Source organism: Papaver somniferum, chromosome 8 (assembly GCF_003573695.1).
Source record: "Papaver somniferum cultivar HN1 chromosome 8, ASM357369v1, whole genome shotgun sequence".
NCBI classification, from domain to species: domain Eukaryota; kingdom Viridiplantae; phylum Streptophyta; class Magnoliopsida; order Ranunculales; family Papaveraceae; genus Papaver; species Papaver somniferum.
The window spans coordinates 23905279-23918805 of record NC_039365.1 but is presented as its reverse complement, the minus strand read 5'-3'; the positions used below and the strand labels follow the sequence as shown (position 1 = coordinate 23918805).

At 38.6% G+C, this 13527-nt stretch overlaps 2 protein-coding genes across 3 annotated transcripts; one reads left to right on the top strand and one right to left on the bottom strand.

The window, feature by feature from the left end:
- Window positions 1-4201: 4201 nt before the first annotated feature.
- Window positions 4202-8138, bottom strand: LOC113304547 (MDIS1-interacting receptor like kinase 2-like). The gene is made up of 2 exons (XM_026553683.1): window positions 4777-8138; window positions 4202-4676 (listed from the first exon to the last, which is right to left on the bottom strand). The coding sequence occupies exons 1-2, from the start codon at window positions 8063-8065 to the stop codon at window positions 4324-4326; spliced, it is 3642 nt and encodes a 1213-aa protein (XP_026409468.1). The 5' UTR covers window positions 8066-8138; the 3' UTR covers window positions 4202-4323.
- A 143-nt stretch (window positions 8139-8281) lies between these two features.
- Window positions 8282-12726, top strand: LOC113304545 (7-deoxyloganetic acid glucosyltransferase-like). Of its 2 annotated transcripts, none has more exons than XM_026553681.1 (4): window positions 8282-8534; window positions 8698-8802; window positions 9288-11383; window positions 11455-12726. In XM_026553681.1, exons 3-4 carry the CDS (start codon window positions 10864-10866, stop codon window positions 12414-12416), a joined length of 1482 nt encoding a protein of 493 aa, XP_026409466.1. In that variant the 5' UTR covers window positions 8282-8534; window positions 8698-8802; window positions 9288-10863; the 3' UTR covers window positions 12417-12726. The 2 variants fall into 2 exon arrangements, with proteins under 2 accessions (XP_026409466.1, XP_026409467.1); XM_026553682.1 differs by lacking the exon at window positions 8282-8534 and adding an exon at window positions 8571-8595.
- Window positions 12727-13527: the final 801 nt, after the last annotated feature.

Here is a 13527-nt window from a genome sequence, read left to right as displayed (position 1 = left end):
TCTGCTCAGTTCCAGGTATGTGTTCTACGTTAATGACCTCCTTCTCGATGCATTCTCGTATGAAATGATACCTCTTGTGAATGTGTTTCGTCTTCCCATGAAACACTGGATTTTTAGTGAATGCAATTGCATACTTATTATCAATCTTGATGAGAACTTTTTCAGGTTCTCTTCCTTTGATTTCACCCAACAGTTCTTGAAGCCATATTGATTGTTTAGCTGCTTCTGTTGCGGCCATGAACTCAGCTTCACAGGATGAGAGGGCTACAGTGTCTTGCTTCTGTGAACACCATGTAATAGGTGCTTCTCCTAGATAAAATATATGACCAGTTGTACTTTTTCCATCATCTTGGTCAATATTATGACTGCTGTCACTATACCCAACAATTCCTTTTGATCCTCCTCGACCATACTTCAATCCACAGCTGATTGTTCCTCTTAGATATCTCAATATCTGCTTTATTACATCACCATGAGACTTGCGTGGACTCTGCATATAACGGCTTGCTACTCCCACAGAGAAAGCCAAATCTGGTCTTGTGTGTAATAAGTATCTTAGGCATCCAACATTTCTTCTATAACTCGTTGAATCAATCTCTGCTTCTTCTTGTGCCTTTGAAACTTTAAGTCTAAACTCCATTGGTATCTTAGTTGGATTACAAGTTTCAAGTCCTGCTTCTTTCAGAATTCTCCTTGCATAAGCTTCTTGTTTAATCTGAATCCCATCTACTCCTTGATGGACTTCTATGCCAAGGTAATAAGTGAGTTTTCCGAGGTCTGACATCTCAAACTTTGATGACATTTCTCTCTTGAACTCATTGATCACCTTAAGGGAGTTGCCAGTCAAAAATAGATCATCCACATAGACTGCAATCACAAGAAGCGTTCCCTTTTCTTCTCTTCTTATACTGATGTTTCTTTAGAGAACTTAACAAATCTGATTTCTCTTAAGATTTGATATAACTTTGTATTCCAGGCTCGAGGAGCTTGTCTTAAACCATATAGAGTTTTTGATAACTTATAAACCTTATGCTCTTGTCCTTTTACTTCAAAACCTTCTGGTTGTTAAACATACACATCTTCTCGCAATTCACCATGTAAGAATGCTGTCTTAACGTCTTAGAGGTGAATTTCCCATGAGTTTGATGCTGCCTCTGGCTTATCAACTAGAAACCAAGTCTTGTTTTTGTTGATTGAAATAATTTCTTCTCTACATGCTTGTGTCCATTTAGTCGAGACCTTTGCTTCCTGAAAATTCCTTGGTTCATCATTAACAGAAAGTAGCACAATCTCACATTCTTCTGCAGCTTGAAGAACATAATCCTCCAGATACTGTGGCTTTTGTATCTGTCTTGTTGATTTTCGCAGTGGAATGGGTTGAGTTATTTCATCGATCTCCTCTTCTTCTTCTTCCTCTTCTTCTTCTTCTTCTTCTTCGTTATTCTCAGTGTTTTCATTATTCTCTTCTTCTTCTTGATTAACATCATTGTTTCCATTGGTATTGATGATTATGGGTCCTTCGCCTTCATCAGTTACTTGACCCCATCTCATGTGAAACATTCCTGGATCCCTACTTGGTCCATCATTAGTTTCTTTCCAGTTCGCTTTTTCATCGAATACCACATCTCGACTCACTATTACTCTTTTCTTTGTTGGATTGAATAATCTGTAAGCTTTGAATCTGTCAAATGCTTCACTCTTTTCTTTCATAAGAATAGACCACATATATCTTGAGAAGTCATCTATAATAACAAATATGTATTTGTTATTTGCAAGGGTTTGTGGTGTAATAGGACCACATAAATCAGCATGAAGAAGCTCTAATGGCTTTGAGGCTCTGAATGTTGTTGCTTTTGGAAAACCTTGACGCGTTTGTTTCCCAACTAAACATGATTCACAGATCCTTGATTCATCGTTTATCTGTGGTAGCCCTCGAACCATCTTGTTCTGAGACATATTTTTAAGGTTCTGAAACTTATGTGTCCTAACCTTGCGTGCCACTTCCATGTCTGATCTTCCAGTCTCATATTCAGACACAATGGCCTTCCAATCATGAGACTTATCTTGTAGAGTCTATTCTGTGAGCGTGAGACTCTAACTAAAAGTCTTCCACTTGGGTCATGAACTGTTAGATAATCTTGTCGCATTCTAACATCACATCCAACTTCTGTAGCTTGTCCTAAACTTAGAATGTTGCTTTGTAAGTTTGGGATGAAGTAGATGTTTGTGACAAGCTGTTCTCCGGTCTTGCTCTGAAATAGAATTGATCCTTTCCCTTCAATTTCTACAGAAGATCCATCCCCAAACTTCACTTGTCCTTTGATTTTCTCATTGAGTTCAGAAAAGTAGTGTCTCTTACCAGTCATGTGATTGCTGGCTCCATTATCTAAATACCAGATTCCTTCTTCTCCATCCTTTGATTCGTAGTTCTTTGGTATTAGTTTCCCTTCGTTTAAGAATACAACTTCGTGCATGAAAAGAGTTGTATCTGCTTCCCTTGTTTCATTCTGTTTGCTTCTTCCATCTTTTGTATTCTTTCAGGGCATACAGAGGAGAAGTGTCCTGGTTTATCACATCTGTAACAAATAATGTTTGATCTATCCTTCTTTTCTTTCCCTTGGTTTTGATCATTCTGACTTGTTGTTCTATCTTGTGAGTTAAACCTTCCTCCCCTTCCTCGGCCTCTGTTTACTCTACCACCTCTTCCACGACCTCTTCCTCTTGTCGCAGAGTTTTGTTGGTAAGAGTTTGTGTACAAGAGTTTTCCTTGAGTTTCTCCATTGTTTTCTTCATCAAGGATTCTCTCTTCATATGCTTTCAATCTTCCAATTATATCTTCATAGCTAGTCTTCTTTAAATCTAAGACTTGTTCGAGAGAAGCTATGATATGAATATACTTGGATCTTGGTAAACTATTGAGAAACTTCTTTACCAGTTTATCTTCATCAATGGATTGTCCAAGTGACGCAGCTTTTGAGGTTATCTCTGATAGATTTCCTACAAAGCTATTAATAGTATCAGTGTCTTTCATCTTCATTCTTTCAAATTCAGACATTAAGGTTTGCAGACGGGCTTCTTTAACTCGATCAACTCCAAGATTACGTGCCTTTATTGCATCCCAAATTTTCTTTGAAGTTTCCTGTTCACCAACTTGTAGAAAAAGACATTCTGGTATTGCTTGAAAGAGTAATCCAATGACAACATTGTTTTTGTCTGGGTCCAATGTACCAGGATCAATTGTTTCCCAAACTTTGTAGATTTTCATCAGTACCTTCATTCTCATGGCCCATACTGTGTACTTTGTGGCGTTGAGGATTGGAACTTGTATTGATGGTGGCGTGAAATGTTTTGCACCCACAATGGTGGTTTCGTTTGCCATGGCTCAGAAACAAGCTCTGATACCAATTAATGGCAACTGCAAGATGAAACTTAGCTTATATAAAGATAACTCTGTTTATTGATGTTTAGAAAATCTCTCAAAACTAAACACAAGCTCTAATCTTGCTCATATGATCAACCACAACTTTGGTGATCATATATATATAGAACTATGAATTCCTTTTCCTAGTCCTATTACCTTATTACATGTCTTTCCTTTTCTTAGAACTAGATGACTTCTAATTCCCTTAGGATTACATCAATTTCCTAATCTTGTCCTAAACAGCTTGTTAGTGACTTCTATGTTGAAGTTAATCCAACAAAAAGTAGAAGCTTTTGTAAAATCTCTTTACCTCAGTGTGCAACAAAACCAGATTATAGTGCTCAGTAAAAATATTTTTGACTCTTTAGCGGTGCACTTCTCCGGTCATCTTTGCAAAATAGTTGTCAAGGGCACTGAGGACTCTGATTTGCAACAACAGCATCAGTTATCATACCTACATGCATGCATAAAGATTGGGAAATTTGATGAATTGATTCTGAATGCTACTGAGTCTACGGTGTATACGTTTAATCTCTATGACGATTGGTTGATGACGAAGACTAGTGTATCATCTTACATGCGTTTGAGCTTGATTTTACGTGCGCTTCTGGTAGATGCTGAGAAGTTTAAAGCGTTACTAAAGCTTGATAAGGAGACGACTAGTATTACCACTAGCAATATTTGGCCTTCTTTTAATTTTAATCAATGGAATGAGATTGAAGCTGCTTTAAGAGATTTTCTACTAGAAGAGTACATTAAGACGAAGAATAATGCAATGAGCGAATCATCGGACACCTTACCTACTTCCAACTCTAAGGATGATTGGTGGGGTTTTGAGTTTCTAATACATTAATAAACATAGAGCAAGCTTTCATATTTCTATAAGAGCAAGTTTGCTTACATTAATAAACCTTCATTAGTTTCTGCAACGTGAGCAAGTGAAAATTCTCATCCAAAGGAAGAACTGTATTTGTTGTCAGCTCACGATTTACAAAATCCATGGTTGGTCTAGAATTTGGAGATATACGCGTACATGCCAAAGCAAGGGTAACTATTAACACCAATTCATCTGCAATTATTCCAGTTGGGAGAGTTAAGTGCTTGTCTAATGCATCCACTAGAAATAGATCATGTCCTTCAGATTGCAAGTGCAAAAGGAATTCCCCAGGATGTTTCCCGAATAAGACTTCCAATGAAACAACTCCAAAACTGTATACGTCGCATTTCTCTGTCACCTTCATTGTAGATGCAAGCTCTGAAAACAGTAGCAGAGGAATTGATTCAATGAAATAAACTGTCACCTTATATATATATATATATGGAATGCAAATTTAGACAAAGGAGAAGAAATGTACCTGGAGCGATGTAGCCATAGGAGCCGACTGGTACTGTCCAGTTAGACTCATCTGGTTTCAGCAACCTTGCGGTCCCAAAGTCTGAGACCTTAGCTTCATATTCCGGGTTCAGTAAAATGTTATTTCCGGTTATGTCTCGGTGCACAATAGGCGGGGTGCAGTCATGGTGCAAGTAAGACAAGGCCTGCGCCACACCTTTGATGATCTTAAACCGCATTGACCAGTCCAACATCTTTGCCTCATTCTCATTATACAACACATTTGCCAAACTACCCCTCTCCACATATTCATATACCAAAAACATGCATCCCTTGGTCGAAGAGAAACCGTACATTTTCACAATATTTCGATGCCGTATGTTTGTCAGTGCATTTACTTCAGATTCAAAACTCTTGTAGCGCGTAGCCTCTGAGGATGCATATTCACTGGATGATGACGATGCATCATGGAAGCGCTTTACAGCAAGAATTATGTCATTTTCAAGGGTTGCTTTGTATACACTTCCTTGTCCACCTTTGCCTATGCAGTACTTGTCATTGAAATTCTCTGTTGCCTTTACAATATCCTTGAACACCACGTTTCCATTGTAGTTCCACACTGAGAATAATCTTCCACCACCTGAATCTAGTTTTTCTTCTTCATATGAGCCACCTTTGCGGTTATGACAGCAGCAGAAAATTCCGAACAGAATCACCAGTGATACTGCAACTGGAACAACTACCGAAATTATCGATTTCCATTTATTGATTTTTCCGCGGTTATCTGATGATGGTGTACTTCTACAAGGGCTCAAACCCTTGAATTCATTGCTGCACAGACCTTGATTACCTCCTACGGCTCTGACAGGATCTTTTTCGATTGCTTTTACATCTGGAACTGGGCCCTCAAGTTCGTTATGTGAAAGATCAATAGATGTAAGACTTAACATACCCTGTATAGAAGAGGGTATTGAACCAGATAGCTTGTTGTTAGAAAGATTCAAGCTCTCCAAATTTCTTAAATTCCCAAGCTGTTGTGATATCTCTCCACTGAGTTCATTTTGGCTGAGATCAAATTCAGACTGCAAAGCCCCCAGATTCCCAACCTGGTATGGAATTGGTCCATTTAACCTGTTGCCATTGAGTTTCAAGGATATCATGTCTTTGCAGTCCCCAATTTCCCCAGGTATATGCCCACTGAGATTGTTTACGGACAAATCCAAATTTCGCAGACGTGCTAATTTCCCAACCTCTATGGGTATCTGACCTGAGAACTTATTTCTGCTCAGATTTAGATTGAATATAACTGAATCTGACTTGAACATATCCGCTGGAATCTGACCTGACAATTTATTTGAAGAAAGGCTAATATCTTCCAGAGATTTTAAGCTTGCGATAGCTGGTGGGAATTCACCTGAAATCATGTTCTCCGAGATTCTGAAGTACGAAAGCTGGGTGCATGCTCCCCAGTTCGGTGACAATTCACCCGATAACTGGTTTCTACTCAAGTCAATGAATTCCAGAACTGGGTAAACACCAAATGCATCTGTGATGTCTCCTTCAAGAAGGTTGTCCTCGAGCCGAACTCTGTATAATTTTGCGCAGTTTCTAAAGCTTTCAGGAATTGGTCCGTCTAGATTATTTTTGTTGGCTGCCAAGTATACAAGGTTCCCTCCTATGCAAATGTTGGGAGGAAGCTTTCCGGTGAAATTGTTGTAAGAGAAGATTGCATTTTTTAAAGACCCGGGACCAAACTCTTCGGGGATACTACCAGTAAATTTGTTGGTATGGAGATGAAAGAGTATTAACTTCTGCAGCTGAGTTATTGATGAAGGCAACTCTCCTTGCAATTTGTTCATGCTCACGTCGAAAATCATCAAGCTCTCCATGTTACCTATTTCTCCAGGAAGCACTCCACTGAGTCGGTTGGTGTGGAACTGCACGGCTTCAAGCATAGTTAAGTTTACTAAACTTGATGGAATTGAGCCATTAATAAAATTCTCAGATAAGTCGAGCTCGATCAGATTCGACAAGTTTCCAATCTCTGAAGGTATGGGACCTGATAATTTATTCTTGTGCATGTATAGCACATTGAGGTTTCTCAACAAACCGACTTCAGTCGGAATAGTTCCTGTGAAGAAGTTACCTTGAAGTTGAAGGGAAACTAGTTGGGTCCAATTGGACAGTAAATATGGTTGAATCTCACCAGATAATTGATTACTTGAGATTGCAAAGTCAGTGAGTTGGATTAGGGAAGACATCGAAGGCGGAAGAGTACCTTGTAGATTGGTCGACGATAATTCCAGGAAGGTAAGATTGGTGCATAAGCCAAGCTCGTCTGGGATGCTGGAGTTCAAGTTGACATATGCAAGGCTTAGTGTTTGCAGCATCTTAAGGTTTCCTATAGAAGATGGAATTGGCCCTTCCAATGGATTTTTATGCAATTTAAGAATTCTGAGGTTGGCCAACAGACCAATCTCGGATGGTATTGAACCATTTAGCTGATTTCGACTCAGCCTCAGGTCTTGAAGTTTGGTAAGGTTTCCGATTTCTGCTGGAATTGGTCCTTGTAAAGAATTACCAATCAGATTAAGGAACTGAATATTCTTCAAAGTCTTGATGAACTGAATTGGAAATGGACCTCCTATGTCAGGATTGTATGAAATATCAACATAGACTAGTTTTGGGCTGTTGAAGATGAAAGGTGGGACTTCTGATGCCAAAGAAATGTAATTGAGATCAAGATGAGTCAATGATGACATGCTGCCCTTAGACCGAGTTGGATCTGGATTTGTTAAAAAGTTTCCAGATAAATCAAGATGCCGTAACTTCTGAAGGTTGCAAACCTGATACGGGATTGGTCCGGTAAGAGTATTGTTGGTTAGTCGAAGAACACGAAGCTCTACGAGGTTCCCGATTTCTGATGGCATTTTTCCTGTGAAGTTGTTACTTCCCAGATCAAGATAAGTAAGTTTTGGAAGAGACCCGATTTGAGTTGGGATATCACCAACCAGATTATTGAGATTGAGATTGAGAGAGACAAGGTCGGGAAACACTGAGAAATTGAAGTGATCGAGCGTTCCGTCGACACCTGAACTATCGAGGTTTATCTCTACAACACTGTTTGAACTGCCGCATTTAATACCAGACCACTTACAAGGGTTGGTGCTTCCATTCGTAAGAGACCATGAGGTGAGAGAATGAGAATTTAAACTGGTTTTCCATTTTATTAGAGCTCCGGCTTCTGTTTGAGCTGAAATTCTGAGAAGAAGGCAAGAAAATAACAAGAGAATTATAACTTTAATAGACATGGTTGTCTGTCACTTGTAATAATTAAGATGAAAACCATTCATTCATATTTGACAACCAGGAAGAACTAAGAAAGATAACGTTTTGTTTAGATATTATGTGAATAGTCATCTTACTATATAATAAAGAAAAGGTGTCTTTCGAACGGAAAATACCAATTTACCCCTCCGTGTTTCATATTTTCCTGTTGCGTCATCATCAAAAGCAGACGGATTCCCAATAACTCGTTCCCAAGATTAAGATCACCGACGACTGAATCAAAATCGCAGTTATAAGCGATACATTTGGGGGTGATTTGAGGGACATTTGCTGTTTTCAAAAACCCATCGAATTGTAATTTCAAATCTAACCCATCACACTATTATTTCCCCCAGAAAAAAATCACCAACAGGATCCAAATAAAATTAAACAACTGAAATTTGGATTTCATCATGGGCATCACCTACAACGTTTTCTATCTTCGTAGAACATGTTAGAACACAATTCACCTCTTTTTTCCGCTTCATTGGTTTTGTAATGCTATGACTATCCGGTGATCGATAAAATTCCTATGAGACAAAATTTGAATTTCAAATGAACTCCAGTTTTAGTTGATGTTCTTATATTTTAACGAATTGATTTTTAAATTTTTCAGGCGAGGAATCCCGCAGTACTCCACAGTCCATATGAAATTAAAATTACTATTCCAGTGGAATGCTATGAGTCCATTGATTTGACTTCATTCTTATAAAACTGTGTGGTAAGTTCTTTTCTATATGTTTATGTTGGTTATTTTCTGTCTCCAAATTTCTAAGTGATTTTTTTTTAAACTAATCAAAAGAAAGTGATTTTTTTTTAAACTAATCAAAATTCTTTTGATTTTAACAACTCTCGATATGTTAGTTCAGAAGAATCTAAAATGCACATGCTAAATGTCACGATGGTCTTAGCAATTGCTCATTCTCAATACGCTCAGCTTCAGGAAACTGCAAATATTGCCCACCTTAGCTTATGTTAAACCTAAATGCAATCTAAGTTTTCGAGTTTATCTAGAGCAGAAGAAAATCCATTACTTGGACTACTTACACTTTCACATATAGTCGTGTATGCTGGATCATTTAAGTGTGAAAATCGTATTTTAGATAACAGGCTGCCATATTATTTACTTTACATGTTAAGTGTTCTCCCAGTCTATAGGTTTTAACTGCTATCTATAGCCTCTCTATGCCATGTTTCATTTTGCAGATAATAGGAAAGATAGTGAAGCTGATGCTATAAGACGATGGGTGTTGTTTGGCTAGGTTCCTGCATGTATGGATTTCAACCTTTTCTCTTTAGCTGAGTTCTTAAAATGTGTTTTGGTGTTTAATAATAAGGGTGAAAAAAATGCATGCCAAAAGAAAAATAGTAAATCTTAACATGACACCATTAGTTGCGTTATATGTCCTGAACTTCATTGTTGCGATGACGAATATCAGTGATCAACTCAACACGTAAGGCTATAGACAAGTTAGTAACTGTGGATATGGTCAATATTATGGCGAATTATAATTTCTTGACTGTGCAGAAGAACATACTTTTCTCCTACAAAGGGGGACGAGTCTTCCTTGACGGTTCCTTTATGAGGGCAGAAAATTATACTACAGCGAAATTAGGTTGTTTCTGGAAATTTACACCATATGACACTTACAGCGAAATAAGCAAATATATGTACTTTTAGTAGAACAGACACTCCAGAGTTTCATTGAAATAAATAGAGTGTAAATCATGGCTTCTGTGCGTAATTTTCCAATTTCTTTCTTTGTACTACAATTTGCTGTTAATTATCTTGCTTCTAGATCGCATCTACATATTTTGGTATAGATCCATCCCTGAAGAGTCTGCCAAGACTCATCATAAGTGCTTTTGGTTTGCTGCAACTCCAGACACGGTTTTGTTTACTCCCTATATTTTGTAATGGAACGACAAGTCGGCAAGTGCATCGCACGTGCGTCTTTGCTAGTGTGGATAATGTATTTTGTTCTCAATTATAATCTTTTGAAAAATTGTCTTCATAGTATGTCCCAAAAATCACAATTTTGAAAGAGGGATATGACCTATGAGTTTCCTAAAAACATAAACTACTTGGAGTGAATGGTTGGCGCAAGAGGAAAATTTTACATGGCAAGCTCAATGGAAAATTGCAAAAGTAGAAGCTTTGGTAAAATATCTTTACCTCAGTGTGCAACAAAACCAGATTATAGTGCTCGGCAATAATCTTTTTGACTCTTTAGCGGTGCACTTCTCCGATCATCTTTGCAAAATAGTTGTCAAGGGCACTGAGGACTCTGATTTGCAACAACAGCATCAGTTACCATACCTTCATGCTTGCATAAAGATTGGGAAATTTGATGAATTGATTATGAATGCTACTGAATCTACGGTGTATACGTTTAATCTCTATGATGATTGATTGATGACGAAGACTAGTGTATCAACTTACACGCGTTTGAGCTTGATCTTACGTGCGCTTCTGGTAGATGCTGAGAAGGTAAAAACGTTACTAAAGCTCGATGAGGAGACGACTAGTATTAGCACTAAATCAATCAATATTTGGCCTTCTTTTAATTTGGGTATCTCAACTCTTTTTGTCGGTGTCGGTTTTATGAGATTTCGCACTCTCTTAGAAAAATGAAGGATAAAAGCATAAAACAATGGTGGGGGCTAAATTGGCAGTGTCCACTAGTTTTTGTTTAAAGTCATCATCTCGTTGACTCCTTTCTTGAGGGTCGGATTCTGGATATTTTTCCTGAAGAAAGAAGGCAAAGGAAAAACAAGAATCATGGCCGAAACAACACCTCATGTACTCATCTTCCCGTTCCCAATACAAGGCCATATTAACTCCATGCTCAAATTAGCTGAAGTTCTCTGTATATCCGGAATCAGTGTGACCTTTGTAAACACCCAGAGGAACCACTCACGGCACCTTACTTTCACTGATGTTCAGTCCCGTTTTGGCGGTTTTCCAAGATTCTGTTTTGAAGCTATTCCTGACGGTCTTTCTGATCAACCTCATTCTAGTGGTTTCTCTAGTTTCCCAGATTTTCTTGGTTTGCTTGATAGAGTAGAAAAATTTATGAAACCCGGTTTCCGGGAATTACTTACTTCCAATCACCGGTTTAGATCTGACGCACGAGGTCCAGTTTCTTGTATCATAGCAGATGGTATATTGGGTTTTGCCATTGATGTTGCACATGAGCTGGGGATTCCGTCCATTTCTTTTCGCACCATCAGTGCTTGCGGTGCCTTGTGTTACTTATGTCTGCCGAAGCTTATAAACAACGGCGAAATACCGTTCAAAGGTGAACTTTTTAATTGTCTAGTTATATTAGCTAGACGTAATGAAGCTGACTACACGACATTGTTGTTGCAGATGAAGATATGGATCGATTGATAAAGAATGTCCCGGGGATGGAAAACTTTCTCCGGTGTAGAGATCTACCAAGTTTCTGCAGAGCTAAAGATGCAAACGATCCCAACTTAAATTTCGTCATTACAGAAACATCTTATTCAACTAGAGCTACAGCTCACATTCTTAACACGTTTGAGGAAATCGAAGCTCCAATTATCTCGCGCTTGAGATCTTCTTACTGGCCAAATTTATACACAGTTGGACCTCTGAATGCCCTGTTGAGTACCCTAAGAAGAAGTAGTAGTACCAATTCTTCTTCTTCTTCTTCGGTATCGGTTTCCTCGAATGCTAGTTTGTATGAAGAAGACAGAAGTTGTATGACTTGGCTCGACAAACAGCCGGAGAAATCCGTGGTCTATGTAAGCTTTGGTAGCCTTGCTATGGTTAGCAGGGAACAATGGTTGGAGCTCTGGTATGGACTAGTTAACAGCAGTTACAGATTCTTGTGGGTTAGACGGCCGGATTCGCTTACTGACAAAGACAATGAGAAAAGTCAGATGTCGGCCGAGCTGATTGAAGCTACAAAAGAGAGAGGTTACATGGTGGAATGGGCACCGCAAGAGGAAGTACTAAACCATCCTGCTGTTGGTGCATTTCTTACGCACAGTGGATGGAATTCAACTTTAGAGAGCATGGTTGCTGGAGTGCCCATGATTTGCTGGCCTCATTCCGCAGAACAACCGGTAAATAGCAGGTATGTGAGTGAGGTATGGAAAACTGGAATGGACATGAAAGATAATTGTAACAGATCAACTGTGGAAAAGTTCGTTAGAGACATGATGGATGGTGATAAGAGGCAGGAGCTAATGAAATCAACCACCAAAGTCTCACAGATGGCACAACAGAGTAGTAGTATTAGCTGCAACGGCTCCTCTTACCGCAACTATGAAGCGTTGCTCGACTTTATAAGAAAATCGTGTTAAAGCCCTTCTTTTGTGTGTTTATTTGTCTTGCCTTGCGCGGTATCATCAGGGACGGAGCTACGTAGAGCTCAGGAGTGGCCCCCGCCCCTCCTGTTTTTGCTTTATTAGTGATCCTTCAAAATTCTTACTAATTAAACGTAAAATCTTTTAATAAGCCTCCCCTAAATAATTTGTTTTGTCTATTAACCTTTCCTGTATGAAATTTCTGGCTCCGTCCCTGGGTATCATGAGTCCATTAAATTGTATTGTATTATTATCACCATTGTACTGCTGTTGTGGTGAAAGCTACGCTTCAATTTCTGGTTGTCAACATACACCCTTCTTTTTCCTTCTTAAAAAATTATCGAAAACAAAGGAAAAGTAAAATTTCTTTTTCTTCTTAATAATTTATCGAAAACTAAGGAAAAATAAATCTCTACAAACGCTCCTACGTGAACTGAACTCTCGTACTACCTCGCATAAAGATGTGCAACACCATTTAATTCTGTATTGGCCACATCTTACCTTCAGAGAAGTTGGGATTGTTTGTCACTCCAGAAGGCTTTTTGATTTCTGGTCTGGAAGGAAAAAGTCAAAAATTTGGGTATACCATTTATAGAAGCAGAAAAGTAAGTATTTTATGAAGCAAAAATATTTTGTTTCTGATTTCTGCTTCTGCTTCTGCCTTCTACTTCTGCTGTCCAAGCAGCCGATAAAAGTAGAACTTGCACTTTCACTCATTGACGCCTGTGGAGTCGGGTCGGGTATGCCTCATTGCCTTTCCGTCAAGGAAAATTTGTTGATTGGTCCAAAGCCCATATAGTTATTTATAGTAAGGTCCAACCAGAATTTTTTTTTATCCGGAAGTCCAAAATTAATAAAAAAATAGAAATGACCATAATACCCCCTACTACCAAACGTGTGTGTCTACACTGCTTACAAATTTGAGTACATATCTGGCACACTGCTCACAAATTCGAGTACATATATGCTAACAAATTTGAGTACATATATGCCGCACTGCTTACAAATCTGAGTACATATATGTCGCACTGCTTACAAATTCGAGTATATATCCGCTGCTTACAATTCGAGTACATATCTGCTGCACCGCTTCCAGGTAAAGTACATA